We start from the raw sequence: 25,143 nt of genomic DNA, 5'->3' as shown, positions 1-25,143 counted from the left end.
TAAATTACTTATTTTAAGATTTACCAAACGGCCGCCGTGTGCTCCTCGGTCAGAAAAATGCCCCAGCTTCATTTCGTAATTTTTGAAGTTCAGAGTAAAAATTTTGGAACTAGTTTGCAGTTTAACTATTTAAACTAAAATAAGTAATTCATAACTTAAAATGAATAATGGGTCGTTTGGTTCAGAAGACGGTATGGGTTTGAAATAAGTAATCGGGTTAGGCCGGTATGGGGTTGAGGAATCATTCCTAATATCATGTGTTTGGTTCGGTGCTGGAATAAAATATGTTTCATTTAAATATTTTTTATTTATTGATTAAATTAAACTTTTATATATTGCATATGTCGAATTTAAGTTGTTATACAACTTACAAATAAAAAACAATTAAATATAAGTGATTACAAATTAAAAATTTTAATTTTAATGTTAATTTATAATTTTTAAAATAAATAAAAATAAAATATTATTATTTTTTATTAATTAAAAATAAGCATAACTTATTTAAAATTAAATATGATATTTAAGATATGTGTTTTAAGATCGTATTTAACTTTATAAGTAATGAAATAATGAAATTTATTTTGATACCTCATACCCCTCTCTCAAACTCACCTCCCCCTAGGGTATCAAATCTGATTTCAGACGGGTATAAGGAATGGGTATCAGAATTTAAAAACAGTCAGTCAAAGACCAGGTATGGGTTTGGAATGAACGAAACTCATACCTGATACCAGAATTAGCCGAACCAAACGACCCCTAAGTGATTTTTAAATGGTAAGTAGATAAATATTTATAAGTTATATAAATGTTTGTATAATTTTACTTATAAGTCGGATTTTTTTACTTAAATAATTAAAATAATTCTTTCTTTTAAATATAACTATCTTAACTCATGAATTTTAAGTTAGATTAATATTTAAAAATATATACATTAAAATTAAAGTTAATAAAAAAATAAATAATGAAAATAAGTTAAGAAAAAATACGTCGTTACTAATATTCAACTTATCAACTTATAAGTTGTAAATTTGACTTATAAGTTGGGTCGACAAACACTTGTCAATAAGTTGTTGCGGGCTTATAAGTTGCGGCCAAAGAGATACAGTATTTTGGACAATTTTACCAAATTATGGATAATTTTTCACTATTATAAGATTCTTGTTATAATATGATTGTCACATGGTCAATATTGTGAGCTTATAATAGTAGGGCTATAAACTAGCACTTGAAATTGCATACATGCAATTAATGGCTTGTTCCTTGTATTGCCTATAAAAACTATACAATTGTGAATGAAAAGAACACACCAGCAACAATCTCTCCGTTGCTTGCATTCTTTTTATCACCTCTCTGCCCCATTTATTTAATCCAGCTATTGTTATAATATAGTTAGTATTTTACAACACGTTATCAGCACGAAACTCTGCCGAAACTGAGAAGGTATACTTTTAATTTAAATGTACATATATATAATTTAAATATATATATATAACTGATGTAGACGTGGTTATACCCTCTACTAATAATTTAAATATTTATAGTCGGAGCACCGCCTATTATTTTACGGTACCATTTAATTTTGGGCAATATCGAAGTATAGTGGGAACCTTAATTTATAATTTGCATAACTATCGGATAATAACTTTTTACCCCTAACTAACTTATGCAAGATTGTCCACTTTAATTTATTATTGGTCGGAGATAACCTGCATACGTAGACGTCCGTATGGCGGGTGAAAATCCATTTGTCATTTTATATATAGATCTGTTTATATTATCAATGATAATAATGATATATACATTGATTATTGCGTACTTGTTAACGCACCCGATTAACTAGGATTTTATGTAATAATTACATTAATGAATTAAAATTTAATAATTTTCGTGTTAATTCAAATTTAGTATGACAAATATTACAAGTTTGTCGTTCGTTGCCTTGGACATTTCTGGCGATAATTATTTATCATGGATACAAGATGTAAAGTTGTATTTGGGTTCAAAGAAATTAAGCGATACAATAAAGGCAGAAAATAAATCTACGGCTGAAGAAAACTTTACCTCTATAATTTTTCTTCGACACAACATGCATGAAGATTTAAAATCTGAGTACTTGGAAGTCGAGGATCCCTTTATTTTATGGGAAAATCTAAAGGATAGGTTCGATCACCAGAAACTAGTTTATCTACCTGCAGCTGAAAATGATTGGGCTAATTTAAGACTTCAGGATTTTAAGAGTGTCCGAGCATATAGCTCTGCTTTGTTCAAAATAAGTTCTAGGCTTATTATGTGTGGTGAGAAAGTTACGAAAAAAGAAAAAATCGATAAAACACTATCAACTTTTCACCCCAACAATATGAACTTAGCAGAGATGTACAGGGAACGCAAATTTACTAAGTTCGGGGATCTTCTATCAACTCTTCCCGTTGGAGAACAGAATCATGAATTGGTGATTATGAATCATCAATCCCGTCCAACAGGATCTGCCCCATTACCTGAAGTAAATAACATGTCATTCCAACAGAATGTACGTGGAAAAGGTTATAGAGGTGGACGGGGCCAAGGGCGGTACCATGGACGAGGTCGGAGCCACGGACATTTTCGTCCATATAACAACTCTGGTCACCGGAAGTGGCAATCTGAATCACAGAGTAAAAGAAAGGCACCGCGAGGAGGAAAAACTGAAAATGTTTGCTATAGGTGCGGCATGGATGGGCACTGGACACGTAAATGTCATACCCTAGATCATCTTGTTAAGCTATACCAATCTTCTCAAAAATCAAAAGAGAAAATGGTACAAACAAATTTCGCCAACAATAATATAGATGATTTTCCGAGAATCATAACTGGAGGAATAAGCATTAATGGTCCGAATGAACCTAGCGAAACTCCTATATGGGAGGCTGAAGATTAGTTTCATATAATTACTATAGTAGTATGTATTGTGTGCTTTATTTTGTTTGAACTATGTAGTGTGTTATGTTCTTATCAAATAAATTATGTTTCTTAATTATATACAGAATGGATTCTGAAGATATATGCATTGTTAATTGTGGTACAACTCATACGATTCTACAGAACCGAAAATATTTTACCCAAATAACCAAAACTGAAGCTCAAGTCCAAACGAATTCCGGTGTATCTAATATAATCGAAGGTTTTGGAAAAGCTAGTTTCGTCCTACCTAATGGTACCCACATACACATTCCAAATGCATTATATTCTAGTAAGTCTACTAGAAATCTTCTTAGTTTTAAAGATATTCGACTCAATAATTTTCACATCGAAACTACCTCTGAGGCTAATAGAGAATATCTTCTTATTATTTCCGCTAATCCTAGCAACAAGAAAATCTTAGAAAAGTTTCGCTCACTTTCCTCAGGATTATATATGATAAAAATTAGAACTATTGAGTCACACAATGTCATTTTTCCAAACTCGTAGATCCAAAATCTTTTACACTTTGGCATGAAAGATTAGGTCATCCTGGCGTCTCTATGATGCGTCATATTATAGAGAATTCTAATGGTCATTCTCTTAAAAATTTTAAAGTTCTTTCCAACAATGGCCTTCCATGTTCAGCATGTTCTTTAGGAAAATTGATTACTCGACCATCTCCTGTTAAAGTTCGGCTTGAAAGTCCAACTTTTCTAGAAAGAATCCAAGACGACATATGTGGACCTATACACCCATCATCTGGCCCATTTAGGTACTTCATGGTATTAATTGATGCCTCAACAAGATGGTCTCATGTTTGTCTTCTCTCAACTCGTAATGATGCTTTTGCAAAATTACTTGCCCAAATAATCAAATTATGAGCTCAATTCCCAGATCATTGCATTAAGTCAATTCATCTCGATAATGCCGGTGAATTCACATCTGCAACCTTTGTCGCCTATTGCATATTTGTAGGAATATCAGTTGAACACCCAGTTCCTCATGTACATACACAAAATGGGTTAGCCGAGTCCTTTATCAAAAGACTCCAACTTATTACAAGACCGATGTTATTGAAAGCAAAAATACCTACATCTATTTGGGGTCACGCAATACTTCATGCTGCTAATATTATTAGGATTAGACCAACTTCCTACAACCAACATTCTCCGCTACAACTGGTACTTGGTCAAGTTCCTAATATTTCTCACTTCAAAATTTTCGGAAGTGTTGTATATGTACCGATTGCTCCACTACAAAGATCGAAGATGGGAGCTCAAAGAAGAGTAGGTATCTACGTTGGTTTTGAATCCACATCTATAATTAGATATCTGGAACCTCTAACCGGAGATTTATTTACCGCAAGATATGCAAATTGTCATTTTGATGAGTCTATGTTTCCTCCCTTAGGGGGAGATAAACATTCAAATAAAGTTAATTCAGACCTAACATGGAATGCATCAGAATTATATTTTCTAGATCCACGTATCAGTCAATGCGAACTTGAAGTTAAAAGAATTATCCATATGCAAAATATCGCAAACCAAATGCCTGACACATTTAATGATTCTAGAAATATAATTAAATCTCATATACCTGCAGTAAATACTCCAGCTTGAACAGATATACCAATTCAAAAATCAGATATAAAAGAATTGGTTACAGAATCAAAGCCACGCCTGAAGCGTGGTAGACCGGTCGGTGCAAAAGATGTTGCACCACGAAAAAGAAAAATAAAGAAAATTGCCCCTGAAGTGATACATGCTCCAGAAGAAGCAAATACCCCTGAAGTGGTATTATCTCCTTAAGAGATTTCAGTCCCTGAAGATACGGGATTAAACAATCATGAAATTTCAATAAATTATGTGCATGATATGAAATTATGGGATCGAAGTAAAGCCATAATCGATGATGTATTTGTGTATTCCGCAGCATTGGATGTCGACATAAATTCTGATCCTGAACCACAAAGTGTGGATGAATGCCGTCGAAGAAAAGACTAGCAATAATGGAAAGACGCAATCCAAACAGAATTAAATTCATTGCGTAAAAGAGAAGTATTTGGACCAGTTATCCAAACACCAATTGGTGTGAACCCTGTCGAGAATAAATGGGTATTCATAAGAAAACGAAATGAAAATAATGAAATTATGAGATATAAAGCCCGACTTGTAGCACAAGGGTTTTATCAAAGGCCTGGCATTGATTATCAAGAGACATACTCGACAGTGATAGATGGAATTACTTTTCGTTTCATATTAGGTATGACATCTAAAGAAAAATTGGAAACACGTCTTATGGACGTCGTTACTGCATACATGTATGGTTCACTTGATAGTGAAATTTTTATGAAAATCCCGGAAGGGTTAAAAATGGATGAGTTCAAGAAACCTCGTCATATATACTCCATTAAACTTCAACGATCATTGTATGGACTGAAACAATCTGGTCGTATGTGGTATAACAGACTTAGTCGTTATTTACAAAAGAATGGATATATTAGTAATCAAATTTCGCCATGTGTTTGAAATGAAAGATCTTGGAAGGACAAAATATTGCCTTGGTATACAAGTTGAGCACTTGTCATCGGGAATTTTCCTCCACCAATCTACATATACAGAAAAGGTTTTGAACAGATTTTACATGGATAAATCTCATCCGTTGACTACTCCAATGGTGGTTAGATCTTTAGAACCTGATAAAGATCCATTTCGACCACAAGAAGATGATGAAGAGGTTCTTGGTCCTGAAATCCCATATCTTGGAGCAATTGGTACACTTATGTATCTTGCAAATAATACAAGACCAGATATTGCATTTGCTGTGAATTTATTGGCTAGATTTAGCTCTGCTCCGATGGACAGACATTGGAATGAGAACAAGCATATATTTCGTTATCTTCGTGGAACAATTGATTTTGGGTTATTCTTTCTGAAAAACTCAACATCTCAGCTGATCGGATATGCAGATGCTGGATATTTGTCAGATCCTCATTTTGGAAATCACAAACTGGATATGTATTTACATATTGTGATGCAGCCATTTCCTGGAAATCCACGAATTAAACTACAGTGACAACCTCAACAAATCACTCGGAACTTATTACAATTCATGAAGCCAGTAGAGAATTTGTTTGGTTGCGATCTATCATAAAAAATATTCAAGAATCATGTGGATTACCGGATATCACAAGAAGTCCTACTGTCATGTTTGAGGACAACACTGCATACATTGATCAACTCAGGGAAGGATATATCAAAGGAGACAGGACGAATCACATCTCACCAAAATTCTTCTACACTCATGAACTTCAAAAAAATGGTGAAATTGATATACAACAAATTCAATTATGCGACAATCTTGCTGATTTATTCACGAAATCATTATCGAATTCAACATTTGGGAAGTTGCGACATAGTATTGGAATGCGACGACTTAAAGATTTGTTACAACAAAACTTCAGAGAATGATTAGTTTTTCCAAGGGGAGATTATACTCTTTTTCCTTTGACAAAGTTTTTATCCCACTGGATTTTTCTTTGGCAAGGTTTTAATGAGGCAATCTATGATCCATAGTGAAAATCAAAGGGGAGTGTTATATTATGATTGTCACATTGGTTTTAATGAGGCAATCTATGATCCATAGTGAAAATCAAAGGGGAGTGTTATATTATGATTGTCACATTGTCAATATTGTGAGCTTGTAATAGTAGGGCTATGAACTAGCACTTGAAATTGCATACAATTGCATGGCTTGTTCCTTGCATTGCCTATAAAAGTCATGCAATTGTGAATGAAAAGAACACACCAGCAACAATCTCTCCTTTGTTTGTATTCTTTTTATCACTTCTCTGTCCCTTTTATTTAATCGAAATATTGTTATAATATAGTTAGTATTTTACAACAATTCTGCTTTTTTACCAACTGGGATTTTGGGACTCCTCGGGTTTAACACGGGTCTCTCCCTGTCCATGATGCCATCTAAAACTTGGCTCCATATTCAACTCTTGACGCATGGCATTCGACAAGTGCTCAAATATAGGTTAGTGTTACAGTCTGGTCAACATATACTGTCCAAGAATACAGTTTAGCCCATATTTTCCAAGTTCCCATGAAAAACATACTCCATATTTAAAAATTTGTAGTACTATTAATTACAGTTTTTTTTAATTAAACAATGATTATTTAATGAGATAATGGGACGTGTGTTGGGGCCTAAATTAAAATATTACTAGTAGCTATCAAGACATCATTTTCACGCTTTACACATTCCTGCAGACTTCTAGCAGTAGCAGGTGCAAATACTATAGCTTATTGTTTATTTGTGATATAATTTATTAAAGAAGAGACAAGGTAGAATTCACAATTGATTTTTTTTAACCTTGTAATCTGGAACTTAATACTGAAACCGGATGTGAGAATACTGAGACTTGATCGAATATACTGGTGTTTTTCATAAGACAGATATATTAAAGTTTTACTTTGGTATACACAAAACAGTAATTCCTATTATTGATGCTCTACACAACAGTAGACAAAATTAATTTAATTGACATTGCATTATATAATTAAGGATTGTACATTTAATCTTAATCATATGGAGACACAAAGATCACTCAGCTGCACCCATCCATAAGCACACCTGTCTCGGAGCTTTTGAACCTGCGATGCTGCCGATTCAACTAGAGGTCTTATTTTTGCTAGCTCTTTTTCGACTGGCATTCTGATCTTACCGTCTATCTGTACTCATCATTATCATAGCATACACAAGTTAATTTTATTCAGATTAAACATAAGCAGAATTATGAATGCCAACAAAAGCGAGTTAGGGTATTGACCTTTTCCATGCAACGTACGGTATCCAATATGTGGCAAAAATACGCAAGCTGCTTGTAAAGTTCTGCTTCAGTGTACTGAAAAAGCACATGACAAAAAATTTAGTGACTGGGGGAAACAAATCTCAGTTAAGAATTTGTTTTTATTATTGTCAATATTTGATGGGGAAACCTTTCTCACGAGGCGCCCATTGCAACGAGGATAGTTTGGACAAACAGTTCCTCTCTCGGAATCACCAACTACTCTCAGGTTCAGGCTACGAGTGACATACTTGCATGTGTCATCGTCACACTGTAATTTAGATACTGTTAGTCAAGAAAAAGCCTCATATATTTACTACTAGTAGATGCCAGAAGAGCCTGACTTTACCATCATTAAGCTCTTGTAGTATGTCGAAATATATCCTTCTGCTTGCCTTTTCATCTGATATAAATACGGAGTTAATTGCTAGACATATCTTCAAGAAAAAAATTAAACAATCAAACATGTAATTCTGAGCAGTATAGTACACGCCCTGACAGATAAATGTATTTCAGCTTACCACACTTTTAATCTTATCAAATGGAAAATATTTGAAGTTATAAAAACATTTTTTAGTAGATATCCATGGAATTTTTATTGGTAACTTGTTTTTTTTTGAATCAAGGTGTTACCTGATTTGCTATTAATCCTGGAGACATTCTACCCCGATCATCTTCCTCTGGGCAATTTGGACAATGCAAACTACGCCAAAAATTGATGCTTGAACGACTGTTTTGTGCTTCCGTCAGCTTTTCATTGATTGAAGAACATAAGGAATTGAACACAGTTGGGCAATCAAAAGTGCCAGAACAACTTGGACATGACAAAACCAGTGGTTCACAACCTCGATATCTGCAACATTAGGTACCAGTAAATCTCTTGTATCTAATCTCTTCATAATTCATGTACCGAGTCAAATGGCGTTCATCCAAGTCGAGAGGCCAAATGCCAAGATAGGCTTTGTTTATTTGGGAGACAGAATTAAGATTAATTATCAGTAATGTATTATGGAAAACTAGGAGATGAAAGACCATTCGCCTTTTAGCTTAGAATCAACGACCGTAGAGGAAAAAGGTTTTTCAACCTCATTCAAAATGCTAGCTTACGGTCCAAAAACAGTGATCGATATAAATAATTAAGCTCATGAATGATCACTAAGAGTATGTCTAAAGAGAAAACAGTTCGTGGTATACTATTCCATTAATCTTAAGAGAATATTAGACAACCAAAGTCATAAACACACTACTAAACAGAAAGAGTGTCAAGGCAGCGTATATCATCAATAGCTTTCTAATGACCGTTATATTAAGGATCTAGACGGCTAGACGAGTACAATATTTAACCATTGCTATCCTTAAAAGCAAACAGTTTTGAGGAATTCCAGGATGAGAAATGAAATAATTAGTAAACTAATTCAAATGCGAAGAAATATAAAGATTTCATTTTAAAGCAATGTGAAGGCTTAATGAAATGCTAATTTTGCCGATCAATATTCAATCTAGCAAGCTGCAAGCAGCTTCAGCATTCCAAAGTGTAAGAGTTTCTGATGTTGCAACAGTGTCACACTCTGTTATGGTCTAATTATATCTCTATATATAGTAAGAGCAAGGGGAATAGTATAAAAGTACTTCCAAAGGTCGAGATTTAATACACAATCTCATTAACAACTTTTAATCTGATTTTTGTATCTTACTAACAGAGGTTTAAGATTCGAATTAAATCAATAATATATCAATATATAATAATTGTACTATCAAATTCAAGAATTTGCAAAGATTTAGATTTTGAACCGTATCAAATTAATAAATATAAATAAAAGAACATATATGTTGCAAGGGGTAAAAGCTACTAGATACAATTGACTTGATTATAAGTTTTTATCTCAAACAACCATTAAAAACAAAGAACCTTCAATACAGATAGAGACAAATATTTACCTCTCGTCATCATCTACCCCATACAAAAGGGAGCTGGAAGAATCATTGTTGAGTGCTTCAACTGACTTGCTTTGGTACTAAAAAAATTATTGTTGCCCATAGTAATTAGGTACATCATAGCAATAAATTTGTGTTACCTGTTACGTACAATAGTTTAATGAAAGAAGAGACTCCAAACCTTGGATGAGTCCAGTCCCAAACAATCAGCCAAGCGTGCTGGACTTGTACCCTGAATTGATGCACATAGACGTGATACCACAGGATGAATCTGCATAAACAGAGCCAAAATTTTATGACCTGGAACAATGAATAGAGGTGTCAAAACAGCTATAATTAATTATTAAGAAAAAATGAGAAACAAAACCTGCTGCGCGAGGTAATAGTCAATGTCAACCATCCAATTCTCATTGTCCTTTTTCAGCTCGTCAGGATGCCTTGCTCGCTGAGCAATACCTACTGAGGTACTTGAACCGTTTCCCTGTCATTTAAAATTTAAAAGGATTACAAAACTCTTATAGAAGATAGCTGTTGGTCTACAAAAATCTTTTAAGAGAAGGAAAAAGAGCATGAAGAACTTTATAGACACCTGTTCACAGCAGATCACATAAGGAACTGTGTCACCAGCAGAGCAACCACTAACGTGACCACTTTTCTTCAATCGAAGTGCCACCTAACACAGTAAATGCATACATATATATAAATACTCCGACAATTAGATAGACAGCATTTATGGCGAACATCCTTAACCTGGGCATAGCAAGATTTATGTTGATTAATGGACTTACTTCAACATGGGGTTGATTTCTAGCATCTGGATAGGCTTCTGGAGCCCTAGTCAAAGATTTTGTAATAACATATTTCTCCAGAGCTATTCTGCCATTCCTCATATCCTCCTGGACCTGCATATGGTCATACATGAATTCTGAGATATACTATAATAACTAACTCCCAAGTAAAGAAATTGTTGTGGTTAGTATGCCTCATTTTCCAAACACTTGTGTAAAGGTGCTTACCATAAGTCAACTAATGACACAGTTTTCAATACAAAAGATTGGCTCATGTGAGGAAGAAATAAAAAATTTCCTACACAAAGTAAACCTGTCTGGACATGGGTTGCTAATCACTTATGGAATATAAACTGCAAAACACTAATCAAATTATCTTAACACCTATTCCTTTCAAATGTAATAGAGTGCTGCAATTATAGTGTAGCCTCAAGCAAACTTAGAACAGGCTACATGGTTGACACAATTTAGAATATATGAGATCTGAGATGAGCCTTTAGAATCTAGCATCTGGCTTCTGATATTAGTAAAGCTCGTGATCTGACCTTCATGAGGGCGTCGTGTATTGACTCAACAACATCTTCACAGGACCTGTATGTAAAATAGGAAAGAACATGATAAGTTTTAGAAGTACCAAAAGATCATTTTAACACCTACTCCGGAAGTACTCGAGGAAAAAGAGAATCAAAATACCCTCCAGATAAAATTTGGCTCAAACAGTAGTCTCCGAGTTCTTTTGCTAGCAAACTCCAGTCACGACGAACCATATCAAGGCCTTTACGTTCAATAACCTGTAGCATTAAAACCCAGAATTAACCAGGAAAAAATGGCCCGGATGACTATGTAATTAGAACAAATAACAAATTTCGGAAACATAAAATTTAATCTACCTCGTAAGGTTTACCATCCTTAATCTGCAGTTTTACAGCTGCATATTTCTTTTTCTTCAATAGTAGCATTCTCTTGTATAGGCCATCAAGATCAATTTCTAAGCACTTGTATTTCTTGTTGACCTATAATCAGATAGTAAAGTCAAGTACTTCAGTAGCAGAACACTTTTCTTCAAGCCACTAGGACATATTACGCCAAGCAACCAAGTGATAAACCTCTCAGCTGTAAACAAGTTGAACATATGTACTACAAGAGAGTGCTGGTTTGGTTCATAGAAAAGAAATGCTATTGTTCTTATACAGATTGGGCCGTTGAGATCATCAAAAGTAAATGAAACAACAATATTTTTAATGTCAGAATAAACAAATACGCCGCATTAACTTAAGCAATTTGACAACCAAATTTTATGGTATTCAATATTTCTTAATAATTTGAGCTCATCGAAGAAATCAAATGCTACCCTGAAAAGACACTCAGAGACCATATAACAATCCATGGTACAGACTACAGAATATAGAACTTTAATCAGAACTGCAACAGAAATATAACCAACCTCTTGAATGACCTTTACGGAAATTGATTTAGCTTTTGCTGCATCATCAAGTCCACTGTAAATCATGATTGAGTCTGTATCACCATATATAACCTGCTAGTAACAACCAACCATATTTTATAAGACAACCCAACAGCTAAAATAAGGAGAAAAACTTAAAGAAGCGATTAAAAACTAATTCTAGTAGACAAAAAGATATGACCTCTAGATTTAGATTGTTCTGGACGAGATCAACAGTACTTTGCAAGATTTCTCTTCCCTGCAAAAAGAAATAAAGTTATTTAATAGAACAGCATCAAAATCTGCTCACTCAAGAGAGTATTTATTGCATTTTCAAAATTGGAGGGGGAGGGGATCTTACTTGTAATGTTATAAGCTCAGCAATAGGCTTTGCATAGAATCTGGAATTTGAAAAGCCCAGACATCCATACATACTGCAAAAAATAAAAGCAGAATTGATAATACATTATTACAAACAGAACTTCAGGTGGCCATATTGTAACTAATTAGCAATAGCTACAAGCAAAAAAAAAAACTGTTTACCTGTTTGCAGTGAGCTTCAGTGCTTGTTGCTGAATGTCAAGCTGTTGGACCTTGAGACCAGTTGCGGTCTTTAACCATGACTTTACCATTCTCCTTCTCTCAACCAAATTTTTCAGCAACTGAACAATTTTGGATCGATTAGTTAGTATGATTTTGTTAAATATATGAAGTGAATACAGGTACATATAGCAGCTGTCTGGTAGATGCAGAGGAATGTCAGGATATACAGCCCAATTTGAACTCCTATTTGGGTCCTCTAGACTATCGTTAGAGACTGTTTTCTAAACAAATAGGGAAAACTGAGTTGAAACTTTTATTAGAAAAAAATAATAAATAGGTTTGCCTCCATTGGAGCCAGATAGTCCAGCATATGGCTTAGTCTAGGCTGATACTATATAGTATGAACAGCTCTAATTTGGAAAATTCCCTGCATTATCTATGTGACTGGTCTCTGTATTCATCTACTGCTAGCTACACACATTAATATAAATAGTAGAAAACAACATCAAGACAGTGCAATCAGTTAAAACATTTAGAGCTCCACCTTGCCATTTTGTTTTAGGATAGAAGTAGTAATATCAATGATATTGTATTGATTACAGATTATCATGTTTATAAAAGAATATATATCAGGCTGCTAGTTGTCATTAAATAACTGGTCGTCGCATTAACCAATTGACGCACTTCCAGCTTACGGCATATATTTTATAAGAAAACGGAACAGTTCGACCTTGTGTGACAGGTTCCAACTTAGTGAAAAAATTAGTCTGCCTTCAAATAAAAGAGCTGGCCAAAAGATCTATGCCAACAAACTGCTCATAGACTGCTTATACTTTCTACTCGTGTATGTCCATATCTAATGGAAGAACGTTTTGAAAAAGTAGCCAACATAAAAAATGTTGCATCAAAAACATTAAACAACTTTAGGAGCTTAACCTCTGGCAGAACTCCTGTTCTTCTACTAGATGGCAAACGAGGTATTGATCCATCTTCAGGTCTTTCAACAGTTGTAAAGCAGATATTGTATTCCTATCAAAAGAAGTATAATTGCACGTGACATGTGAGAAAGATATGCAGACACCAGTACACCAAGAAGAAACAAAATGGAAAATGGAAGGGTGGCATAAGAAGTATTTATTGACCTGTATTATCGAAGGGTAGAGACTGTTGAAGTCCAGAAGTAAGATGTACTTGTCATAAAGACCCTTTTTCGGTTCTAGAACTAAACCACCAGCATAGGCGGGGCCTTTTTTAGGCTTCCCATTGTCATTTTGAGCAGACTCCGTATCGATAATTGTGTCAGCAGGATCAATATCAGGATGTCCATTTTCCTCGACACCATTTTTCGTTTTGCGTTTTGGCACTTTTGTGTCTTTCATTTGAAATGAAAGCTTATCTGGGACAATAAATTTCTTTGCATGGAATGCGTGCAACAACAGGTATTCTACTCGCTGAGCCCTAGCACCCTGAAAATATATAGATATATTCTTATATAAAATAATTCTCATGGAGAAAATATATACACGTATATATTGATGAAACGACAATATGGAAGCACAATGGTTTACCTGGAGAGTTTTTCCCCACAGATTACCACTTATATTAGTAAGCTGGCGAGTTAGAGGCAGTATACTCAAATGGAACATGAGTTCCATTGATAACCATGCATCTGTCTCAGCATATTCAATCTGTCAAATTACATGCACCACACATTATATGTTATTTATCGCAGATCAGTAATGCTGTTACCATATTAAATTGACAAAGTGACCATATGCTAAGCTCAGTTATTGTGCAACAGGATGCTGCACCTCACTTAAATACCAGGTAAAAAAAGTAGAATAGACACATCCTGTTTCAAATGAAGCCTCCTACCCTTTTAATAAATACTAAACTACTAGGATACACTGAGCGTCAGAAAGTTGTCCTTTTTGGCATTCATTATGTTTGCCATTAGGAATGGTTCTTAATATTTTCCAAATAAATATATTTTTTACTGTCCAAGTCAACAAAATTTCAAAGCATATCAAAGCTATGCTTTGAATAGCAACCAGTCGAGGACAGATAACTAATGATGCATCATGTCTGCACCTGAGCAAACTATTACTACAGAAAAATATAGGGGTAAAAGTTTCAAAACTTTTTGTATATCTATCAAGCATGAGTTGAAAAGTAAAACGATAAAACCTACGAGTTCCACAAGAGACTCAGATTGTCGAAACATCCGCGGAATATCCTGTGGAGCGATCTCCTTCCGATCTTTGCTCAGCTGAGTCTTTGCCAGTTGTGTCAAAGAATAACTAACCTGCAAGAAGCAGAATTATTGTATGATGGTCAAACTTCACCAGAAGTATCTGCCATACTGTCCATAGAGTGGTATACCTCTTTTAGTAGATCACGAGAACACAAAAAAGTATCACATAAGAGTCTGCCTGCGATGCAAGACATGATCCCTGGACTTGCTCCAGACCCAAATATGGTGTTTCCTTTTGTAAGCTTAGGCATAACAGAGCGCTTAAGACGACCTATTTTTGACCACATACTGCTGGGTACTCTGCATGCCTGCATAACCGGGTATTTGATGAGTTAAACATTCCGTACATTCACAATATAAAACATTAGCTTCACATCATATACCCATTGATAAAGGAGGCCTGACCTACCAATCATAATGCTACTGATACGGAATAAATATTAAATATATTTGCTTTCAAAATGGAAAGTGTCAAAAATTTATACAGCAAAGCGGTAGTATAAACTTAAATTAAACTATATTCAAAGAACTTTTAAACATAGAAACAATAAGAATTGCATCTGGATCAGCGGTCTAAGCCATCTTAATGGCCTTTAGTTGCAAAACTTATGCAAGGTTTGCTATATTACAAGTACACTGATGCTGTCAGGCTCTCTGGATATTCAGAAACAACAAAGAATGCACAAAAATTAGAGTATCGTTTCATAATATTTCTACCTGAGCTCTGTGAAGGAGAACGTCTAGGTCAAACCCAGATATATTGTGACCAACAAGTACATCACTGTCGAATTTGTGTAATTCAGTCATTAGACGGTTCAATAAAGCCCTTTCACTGCAATATTTGGCAAAGTTTGAGTGAGATTATATAAATTTAGTGAAAACGTGTCTGCAGCATCATGCCGAGTACGGATTAAGAAACAGAAAGAAAGAGTGATAATGGACACAATTTAAAGGTGAATGTGCCTGCTTTCATGGCCAATGACATTTGATCCGGCCTTTAAATTTCTTTCTGTAACCTCTTTCGTGAATCCCATTGGAAAGATGTCACCTTCAGGCTTACGCACAACCGTAAAATGGCTAAGCATTCCAGCTTTTGTCCACTCTGAAGGTAACATGGGGGTGTCAATCTGAAATTTTCAACCATGACTGATCAGCTTATATCAAACAATTATTACCATGTATACCATTATAATGTGCTAGAAGTGGAAATGCAATTTGCAACAAATGAACTATGTATATACTATATATTCTTATATACATTGCAGAAGTGTGTTGACAAATAGGTACTTGTACAGACTACATCTTCAATACCTTTGCCTTGTGACAGCATATGACAGATGCAGAGACAATTTCATTTATTTGCTTATCATTTACGACAGTTTTCAGATTTATTGCTGTAACAACCACTGGAGGAATCTCTGCAACACTCTTTGAGGAATTTGAAACTTGAATGTTCTTTGGGAAGTCAACAACAAATTCAAACTTGCACCAGGTAACCTGCCAAAATGTAACAAATTCATCTTCATCAATTATCGGGAATCGTTGGAAAAGATTTCAAAATAATAACAAAACTAACTCAAAAGCCTTACACGTTGAGGAACTGGACAGATAGAGAAGTTTGAAGCTGTTAACCAAGAGGGTCCCTTTATCTTTCTTTTAATGAGAAAAAGCTCCAATGCACTGCAGTAATATTATTTATTAGTTACCATTTCTTATTTAAATGTAAGAGGATGATCTGTATAGCTTGAGGCATTAAATATATATATAGGTCTGTGGTCAAATAAAAGATAACACGGGTTGATTTAAGTCAATAAATTTGGCGCAAAGAAAAATTCATGTAGGAATCAGGAACTCCCATTGTAAATTCAACAATCAAGGCTTACATGACACAAGTTTCTTGTATAAAATAGACTGCATTTTGTGAAGTTGCAAAATCATATTTGTACAGGAGCAACAAAATTTCAGATTCCTACCTGCAATGAGTACCAAGCAAAGCACTAAAAGTCTCTCCTTTAAGATCTGAAGGAAGTGGTGGATCCTGCATATCAATGGACCGTAACTGGTGATGTGGAGGAAATCTTCATAATTAAATTATACAAAATCAGCAGATCCCATAGAAAACTTAAAAATTTAGTGGGCAGTAACAAGATCTTTAAATGTGAATTTAATTATCTGGAGAAGTATATGACAGGACAAACAAAACTTCAGCCAAAAACTGATTGTCATTTCAATTAATGGAATCAGTAATATACCTTAAATGGATAATTGATCTTTAGGGCGTAATTCTCCCCCAGAGGTATGTCAGACCTCTCAAAAGCATAATTCCTCTGTATACATGTAAACAATGGTATGCACTGGGCTTAGAAAAGCAAAGGATAAAGTGGCAAATAATTTAGGAAAAATATCGAGATTTAAGCAAGAAAAGCTGCAGTTATCTACTCCCTAGAAATAATATTGAACACACCTTAACAGGTGTCATACTAAAACTTGAAACATTTTGCTCAAGTAACCGTTTTGCTATATCTGTTTTCAGCCCTGACGCCATCTCCTAAGAAAGGGGAAAAACCTATCAGTAACTGGCAAAACAATAATAGTTTCACAGAACAATCAATGTCAATTACCTGCAGCTTAGTACGGAAAACTGTTGGAGAAATCTTAGACTCTTCAACATCTTTTTCAAGCTTTATAACAGTGTCGTTTTGAAAAACTGAACCATTTGGGATTGCGTAAACACATCTCTGCATATTCTTTACAACAACACAGCAACTCTGATAACCGTTTCCCACTTTAACCTGATCAAAATCAATAATGTCAGGCATCAAGATAATTACTTGCAATGTGATTTCAAGTGTCTGCAATATATTACTTAAATTGATTGTTTTGCCATCTAATTTTTAGGAATACATAGGGCATATGTAGACTAAAACATTTTTGTGTACCAAAACTTTTACCTATGAAATATAATTGCAGTTACATCCCCACCCCTAACCCAAAAAAGGCCGTATGTCTAAACCATATAACTAAAATTGTAAATTTGAAGTCACTGGTCAAGTTCAACGTCTTGTAATTTCAAGTTGAGCTCAAGTGTTCTCATATTCTGGACAAAAAAACTATATAGATCAAGTACTGGAAGACTGAAATTCTGAACTGACTGCTAAATTATATTGCATCTAACAGAAAACATGAATTTTTCAACAAAGAATTAACATATATCATTATAACAGAAATTACGATGAGCTGATTTAAAGAGATAAAAAATTGTCTAACAACTACCTTCCCAAAGAGATAAAGGTTGCCTGCATTGACACCATAAAACTCCTCGTGGGCATCAAGTAAATAAAACGGCAATGACCCGTCAGATTCCACTTCAAATTCATGTTTTTCATCAGAACTTGAACTATGATTTATCTCAGCAACACTACCATTTCCTGCAGCCCTTACTGCCTGCCATCCAGCAGTAGCACTAAATGCTCGATCCTTCTCCTCATTATTCACTTTCGCATTAAGCACGTATTCCTTCTTAACTTCTACCTCCCTTTTCACTTCACTATTACTCAACAAACTCTCCTCAACTACATTTTCCTTCATCAATGAATCACTCATTCCAACACTTAAATTATCACTCATTTCAGCATCCATATCCTTCACCTCATCGGAAACTCTCTTCAAATTATCTCCCTCGTATTCATTCCCTTTCGATAAATTAATCCCCAAATTCTCACAATTATTACCACCACCAAAACTAATCTCACTCCTAAACCTCGAATCACTCCCATTACTCCCCAAATTCTCACTCTTAATCTTCGTAATTGAACTAATCGGACTAATTGGATTAATACATTTCACTAAATTAGAATGCTCCTTCCTCCTTCTCTCTCGATCCCCTTCATCAGGCGCAAACTCAGCAATGACATCATCAACAATACTATCCGACAACAAACTCTTCCCTTTCTCCTCCCTCTTCTTAAACACCGAACTCGTAAACATATTCGATAACCTTTGTTTCCCCATCAAAGCAGCAGCAGCAGACAAAGACGACGGCTTTTTCGCCTTTTCGACATCCTTCTTCTCTACTTTCTTCTTCTTCGGCTTCTCCTCGCCTTCCGATTCATCGGAAGACACCGGTCCACACGCTTTGGACCAATCCTCTTCCTGACCTTCATCTAAATACCCTAATCCATCATCATCAACGACGAATTCCTCGGCCTCTTGGCGCCGCTTCGCGACGAGTGACTCGTACTCGTCTTCGTCGATAGTGTCGTAGATCGGATCGGCGACTTTGATTTGGTTTCTGTCGGATCGACGGCCGTCGCGCCGGAGAGCTTTGAGGCGTTCGAGAGCGCCGGCGCGAGCTTCTGCGTCGGCTCCTCTGCTTCTCCGGCGAGTTGATTGATCGTCTGCCATTGTTGTGTGTGTGTGTGTCTGTAGATTTGTAAATTAGGGAAATAGTGAGGGAGATGAGTGAGTTTTGTTTAGATTGGGGGTTTATAAATGGCGGGAAATGGGAGTGTTTGTTTTGGCGGCAAATTATTATTCTCAAAATTGCAAACCCTATGTTTAACAGTGTCAAAGTCTATAAATACCGGATTACTCGTTCCAATCCGATACCTTTTTATGAACCAAACGACTCTAAATTATGTTGATTTCAAAACAAAAAAAAAGTTACGATTCCTACGGTTAAAAAATCGTAAATATCTGTTTAAATTGATATTTGGTATTTTGGTTTAACGTGTGATCATTACATTATTATTATTAATAATTTTTTGTACTATTTTAAGCAAAGGCAAGAATTCGAAGGTAAAATTTTGTTATTGTTCTTGTTGCAAGTGGATTCTGATTTGTGAAGAATGGTACAGACTGATTACATTGTTTCAAAAAATAATTGTTTCTAAGAGTACATAAAGATTTAATCTAATAATGTGCTCGTTCGGGAAAATCTTAAAATAAGTAATTTATAATTTAAAATGAATAACACATTTGTAAGTGATAAATAGATGGATACTTATAAGTTAAATAAGTGGTTGTTAAATGTCAGAATTTTTTTTTACTTAACTGAGCTAAAATAAATATATTTTAAACACAATTATCTAGATTCGTAAATTTTTAATTAGAAAAACATGTAAAAACATAAATTTTAATACAAAAGTTAATAAAAAATAAAAAAATCAAAATAAGTTGAGAAAAAGTACGTGGTTGCTAACATTCAACTTATCAGTTTATAAGTTATAAATTTAACTTATAAGTTGGGTCAACAAACACTCATCGATAAGTACTTACGGGCTTATAAGCAAATAAGTTGTTTATTTTGTTCGGCCAAACAGGCCCAATATATGGGGGACGGTAGACCGTATATTAACAAACAGCTTTTAAGCCGTTGGATGAGGAATGAATGGATGTCCGCGGTTGGTAAGGACGAACCGCGGAAAATGTCCATGGTTGGTACTGTTCCCTTATCCCCAGCATCCCAACACCCCCTCATTTCACCACACAAAAACACCCAAATCTCCAAAAAAAATCTACTCTTCGGGTTTACATTTTAGGCGATTTTGGGGCATTTTTATCAAGAAATTCAAACACTTTTGTCAATTCAATGTATATTTATTGTCTTCAATTTTAATTTTTCATGGCGGATAATTTATTTGCTCGTATGTTTCGTCATAAACGTAAAAATGAAAAAAAAAGGGTATTGATCATATTTTACATCTTGATGATTTAAATACTATTGAAGAACCTAAAACCTCTGTATTTGTTAAAGATAATGAGTTTGTGGTTGATGTTGAAGATAAAAATGAGGAAAATGAGCTTGAAAATTAGCTTGAAAGTGATAATGTTGGAGGTGAGGGTGAGGATGTAAATGATAATGTAGAGGAGACAAATATGTATGAAAATGTTGATGGGGGAGGAGTTCCATATTTGAACCAATTTTTTCAAAATGTGGATGAGGCCGGTCATTTTTTTAGGGCTTATGCTTTAAGAAATGAATTTGCTATTAAAATTCAAGCAAACCATCGTAATAAAGACAACGAGATATATGGTCGTTTATATGTTTGTAGACTTTATGGAAAAAGTGTCGTCGCCGAGAGTAGTAAAAATAAACGGCGTAAAGAGGTTCTTCCTAAAAGTGAGTGCAAGGTGAGGATGTATGTCAATTATCAAAAGAAAAAACTTCTTTGGGAGGTAACTAGCCTTGAGTTGGTACACAACCACGGTCTTGTTTCCCCCACTAAGATGAATTTGGTACAACGCGAAAGACATGTCAACACCGCTACCTGTAGTTTGATAAAAATGCTTTATGGTTCGGGGGTTCGTAATTGTCAAGTGATGAATGTGATTGGTAATATCATGGAGTTAATGATAAAGTTGGTTTTAATGTTCAACATGTTAGGAATGTGATAAGAGACGAGAAGAAGAAAAGGTTTGATATTAGTGACGCCCAAGCGGGGTTGGACTTGTTGCATAGGTTGAATGAAGAAAGTAGTTTTAAATATTTTATTATGACCGAAGTTGATGAAGAGAATCGTTTGAAGTGTCTAGTATGGATTGATCTGAGATGTTTAATGGCCTACCAAAATTTTGGTGATGTTGTGGCTTTTGATACCACTTATCGGACAAATAGATATACAATGCCCAATGTCCCATTTACCGGAGTCAATCATCATTATCAATCGGTGATTTTCGGGTTTGCATTGATGCGGGATGAACACGCGTCGACTTTTGAGTAGATTCTTCGTACTTGGCTTGAAGGTGTGGGGAATAAGACTCCAATGACTATAATCACGGATCAAGATCAAGTCATAGCAAGCGCTATTGTGGATGTATTCCCGAATACTACGCATTTATGTGTTCTTGGTACATAAGTCAAAAATTTCCCGAGAAATTAGCTCATTATTATTCGGCTTTTCCGGAATTCAAGACGGACTTCAGCCATTGTATTTATAAATCTCTAATCGAAGATATTTTTGAGGCTAGATGGGGATCGTTTGTGGAAAAGTATCACTTGCAAGAGCATAAATGGTTAAATGGGTTATATGAGTTGAAGCGCGAGTGGATTATTGCATATACTAGAAACACATTTTCGGCGTTTCAAAATAGTACATCGAGGAGTGAGAGGATGAATTTTTTCTTTGATAATTATGTGAGTTCGGCAACGGGTTTGAATGAATTCATTAAAAATGCCTAAAAAGCATTGGGAAGGCAGTTCATGAGGGAGAATGAAGAAGATTATGTCACGATTAATCTAAAACGTCCCATGAAAATGCAGACCACACTGGAGTATCATGCTTCTTGTATTTACACCAAGGAAATGATTAGAAGATTTCAAGATGAATTGGTTGAGTCTTCAAAATACTTTGTTGGAAAAAACCGACGAGCTTGTGAAGATGGGGAGAAATGAGGGGATGTCTATACGTACTATAGTTGTTATAGGCCCATGTCCGATCCTACGAGAATAAATGTTTATTTTGTTGCATTCGAGAAAGCAAGCTTTTTAGGAATGTGTGTGTGTAGAATGTTTGGACATTCGGGGCTACCTTGTAGACACCTATTTCCGGTCTTCACTAAGAAACGGGTTTCGGAAATTCCCCCGTATTCATAAACTCGAGGTAGACAATGCATGCCAATAGAGTTGATGGTGTGTTGCCTTACGATTTGGATGTTTGACAAAATCATGAGATGACCTCAACCGATCGATTTAATAACATGACAATGTTAACCATGAGTTTCTGTCAAAGTAGCATTGCATCCAAGGAACGGTATGATTATGCCGTTGGAGTGATGAATTGAGAAATATCAATTCTCGAAAGAATGAGCGTTGATGAAATTAATTCTTACGAAAGCAATTCCCATGCTCCAAATGCAAGTGCTCATGAAGAACCAATTCTTGACCCTGTTATGTCCCAAACTAAAGGGAGGAAAAAGGACGTTCGTTTTAAAAGTCCCATAAAATCGATTGGTAAAAAGGAGAAGCCTCCAAGAAAGTGCACCTATTGTCAAAGGGAATGCCATGATAAAAGAAAGTGTGCTAGTAGACTAGAAGAACTTAAAAATGCTCAAGAATTGCAATATAATTAGTAGTGTAGTACATGTAACGGAATGTTGTAATCTTTTAATGAATTTGAATTTTTAGTATTTAACATTGTTTTCTTTTTTGTTATGTTTTATTGTCATATAATTGTCAATTATTGTCATATAATTTTGTTTTATTGTAATAGGTTACATGACTAACAAGTATAGTGGTGACAACAACTCCGATCATAGTTGTGATTCAGTTTCCTACGTTAGCAACACATTCTCGGACTCCCAACCAAGCGACTCGTGGTATGAGGACAATGACGAGGAAGTTGTGGTCTCATCAACCTTTAGTGAGATGGAAGATGCACGTGGTGAGTTGATGCCCCTTGTGGACAATGATGAGCCGCCCCATGTGGAGGAAGAGGAAACAGGGCTAAAAATTGGATCGAGGCATACAATTGGATGGGGGGTAGTGAACCGTGGTGTGACGACCTCAATCTCGGGGTTAGGAAATGAGGACTCACACACCTCTAATCTACTAATTAAATATGCATAAACCCCGATTAACTACTAACAGGATCAACAGGATAAAGTATGAGACAAGATTACAACTACCAATCAACGAATATAACTTACAAACCCAAAATATTATTAAATAATCAATATCGATTCCGGCTGGGAACCGACAGATAACCCATTGTATCTTTAAACACCTCTTACTAGGCGCGAGCTCACTCATAACCTGTACTACCTGCTCTGGCAACTGGAAGCCCTCAACACGGTAGGGACCACCAGGTACGCTCTTACGAGCAGTGCGCCTAAGCCTGGCCATCTTCTTGCTTAACTGCCATGGTTAGATTAAGACAAAACAATGAGTATAAAACTCAGCAAGTAACTAAATAGCAGTTCTACAATAACAATTCTCAATATGCTTTGAACAAACTAGGGCATTCTATTTTAGCTAATCTAGGTGGCAGATTTCCGTATATTCATTTTTGTTTTCTTTGAGATAAGGAAAGGTATCCGAAGAATAATTGGGCTTTCAAGAAACAAGGCTCGAAACAGGATGAAAGCCGACATTCAACACAAATCATTATAGGATCAAAATAGATCTTTCGGTAGAGGAAAGCAACAGTATTTCAAGATATAGAATCATTCATATGATCAACAATTTCAGGAATCAGGGTTCTGAGCTTTAAGCTCCACAATAACATAATCAACTCTTTTCAAAATAGTATAAACCATTTTCATTTCCAAAAATCAATTTACTGAACAAAAGTTTCAGTTCCCTTTTAAATAATCATTTAGAACCCTTGATTGGATCACTTATCTTTCCATTTCATTATATACGGGTGATCAGCCCGTATCGACCTCCATTCCGGTCTTTAAGGTACCATTCGGCATAATTTCAGCCTTAAATTGGACTAGTCCCACTAGCCTCTTACCATGACTGGACTAGTCCCACTAGCCTCTTACGTCTCAATCCAATCCATCAGGAATTCATTCGGAAAACCTTGAGTTGGAAAAACAAATAGGTTTTCTAAAATTCATTTTATCATTACCAAGCCTTTGAAATCATTCGGACTTTTTTTTCAAGTCGAAACTCATTCTTAATTCAGATTTTAAAGAAACAAAGTTCAGGGAGTGAATCAAAGATACGCAAGGAACAATTCTCAAGAATTCTGTATCAAGGATAACAAGGTACTAAATTTGAAGGATCAGTAATAACTTAGGGATCATTAGGGCGATCAAGAGAAACGGGGTATCATTAACAGAGTTATCCAAGATAATTTAAAGGTTCAATATGACCATGGCATTATGGGAAACTTAAACAGAAAGGCAGATTATCAACGAGTGAAATCAATAGGATTATCAATAACAGGTTATCAAGAACAAAGGGTACTTCAAATCAATATCAGGGTTTCATAAAGCAAGGGTTTCATACTTTAACAGTTCAATACTCTACATGGTATGAACAACATTTCCTTTACAATCATTTATACAAGTAATCAGAGTTACTTGCCTGAAATTGCTTTCCTGAGGGTTGAACTACTGCCACCTAGTATACTTTTCCCTTTCCTAGCCCGAATGCCCTCACGCTCCGAATCTACAATAAAACCAGAAATCTTAATTAGATTCCCGACTCTCGTTCCCGGAACGATCACTCTATATGATAACTCGATTATATTCTTGACTCGAACTATACGAGTATAGCTTATACAAATAAGCACACAGCACATAGCACATAGCACAATTCTTTCTCATAGTTTTCATATCCTTATATACCTAGCAATCAAAGCGTACTCGCTTGACCTAGGCTATTTCTCAAATCAAACTAACACTACTCTTTTACGAGTACTAGACACATTTACAACCA

At 35.2% G+C, this 25,143-nt stretch overlaps 2 protein-coding genes across 2 annotated transcripts; one reads left to right on the top strand and one right to left on the bottom strand.

The window, feature by feature from the left end:
* The first annotated feature begins 1,906 nt into the window (after window positions 1-1,906).
* LOC141659682 (uncharacterized) lies at window positions 1,907-2,914 on the top strand. Its single transcript, XM_074466607.1, has one exon. It carries the CDS (start codon window positions 1,907-1,909, stop codon window positions 2,912-2,914), a length of 1,008 nt encoding a protein of 335 aa, XP_074322708.1.
* Window positions 2,915-7,366: 4,452 nt separating this feature from the next.
* LOC141662062 (DNA polymerase alpha catalytic subunit) lies at window positions 7,367-19,229 on the bottom strand. The gene is made up of 31 exons (XM_074469114.1): window positions 18,030-19,229; window positions 17,378-17,548; window positions 17,221-17,304; window positions 17,009-17,083; window positions 16,730-16,794; window positions 16,346-16,436; window positions 16,068-16,253; window positions 15,720-15,883; window positions 15,474-15,588; window positions 14,885-15,064; window positions 14,694-14,807; window positions 14,071-14,190; window positions 13,645-13,968; window positions 13,439-13,531; window positions 12,503-12,621; window positions 12,321-12,393; window positions 12,162-12,218; window positions 11,960-12,052; window positions 11,406-11,528; window positions 11,209-11,306; window positions 11,061-11,106; window positions 10,516-10,629; window positions 10,317-10,400; window positions 10,095-10,208; window positions 9,909-9,998; window positions 9,731-9,807; window positions 8,426-8,645; window positions 8,142-8,195; window positions 7,944-8,063; window positions 7,775-7,849; window positions 7,367-7,676 (listed from the first exon to the last, which is right to left on the bottom strand). Exons 1-31 carry the CDS (start codon window positions 19,158-19,160, stop codon window positions 7,530-7,532), a joined length of 4,617 nt encoding a protein of 1,538 aa, XP_074325215.1. The 5' UTR covers window positions 19,161-19,229; the 3' UTR covers window positions 7,367-7,529.
* Between the last annotated feature and the right edge of the window lie 5,914 nt (window positions 19,230-25,143).

This window comes from Apium graveolens, chromosome 5 (assembly GCF_009905375.1).
Source record: "Apium graveolens cultivar Ventura chromosome 5, ASM990537v1, whole genome shotgun sequence".
Classification (NCBI taxonomy): domain Eukaryota; kingdom Viridiplantae; phylum Streptophyta; class Magnoliopsida; order Apiales; family Apiaceae; genus Apium; species Apium graveolens.
The sequence above is the reverse complement of the archived record's forward strand: the minus strand, read 5'-3'. Positions and strand labels throughout refer to the sequence as shown.

What these genes read in the sequence shown, in the direction of transcription:
- LOC141662062 (XM_074469114.1), bottom strand. Translation starts at nt 19,160, where the DNA reads ATGGCAGACGATCAATCAACTCGCCGGAGAAGCAGAGGAGCCGACGCA. An exon ending in TTTTCCGTACTAAGCTGCAG is followed by an intron (nt 17,305 to 17,377) that starts GTAATTGACATT and finishes CCCCTTTCTTAG; the next exon opens with GAGATGGCGTCAGGGCTGAA. An exon ending in CAGGATTAATAGCAAATCAG is followed by an intron (nt 8,196 to 8,425) that starts GTAACACCTTGA and finishes TATTTATATCAG; the next exon opens with ATGAAAAGGCAAGCAGAAGG.
- LOC141659682 (XM_074466607.1), top strand. Translation starts at nt 1,907, where the DNA reads ATGACAAATATTACAAGTTTGTCGTTCGTTGCCTTGGACATTTCTGGC.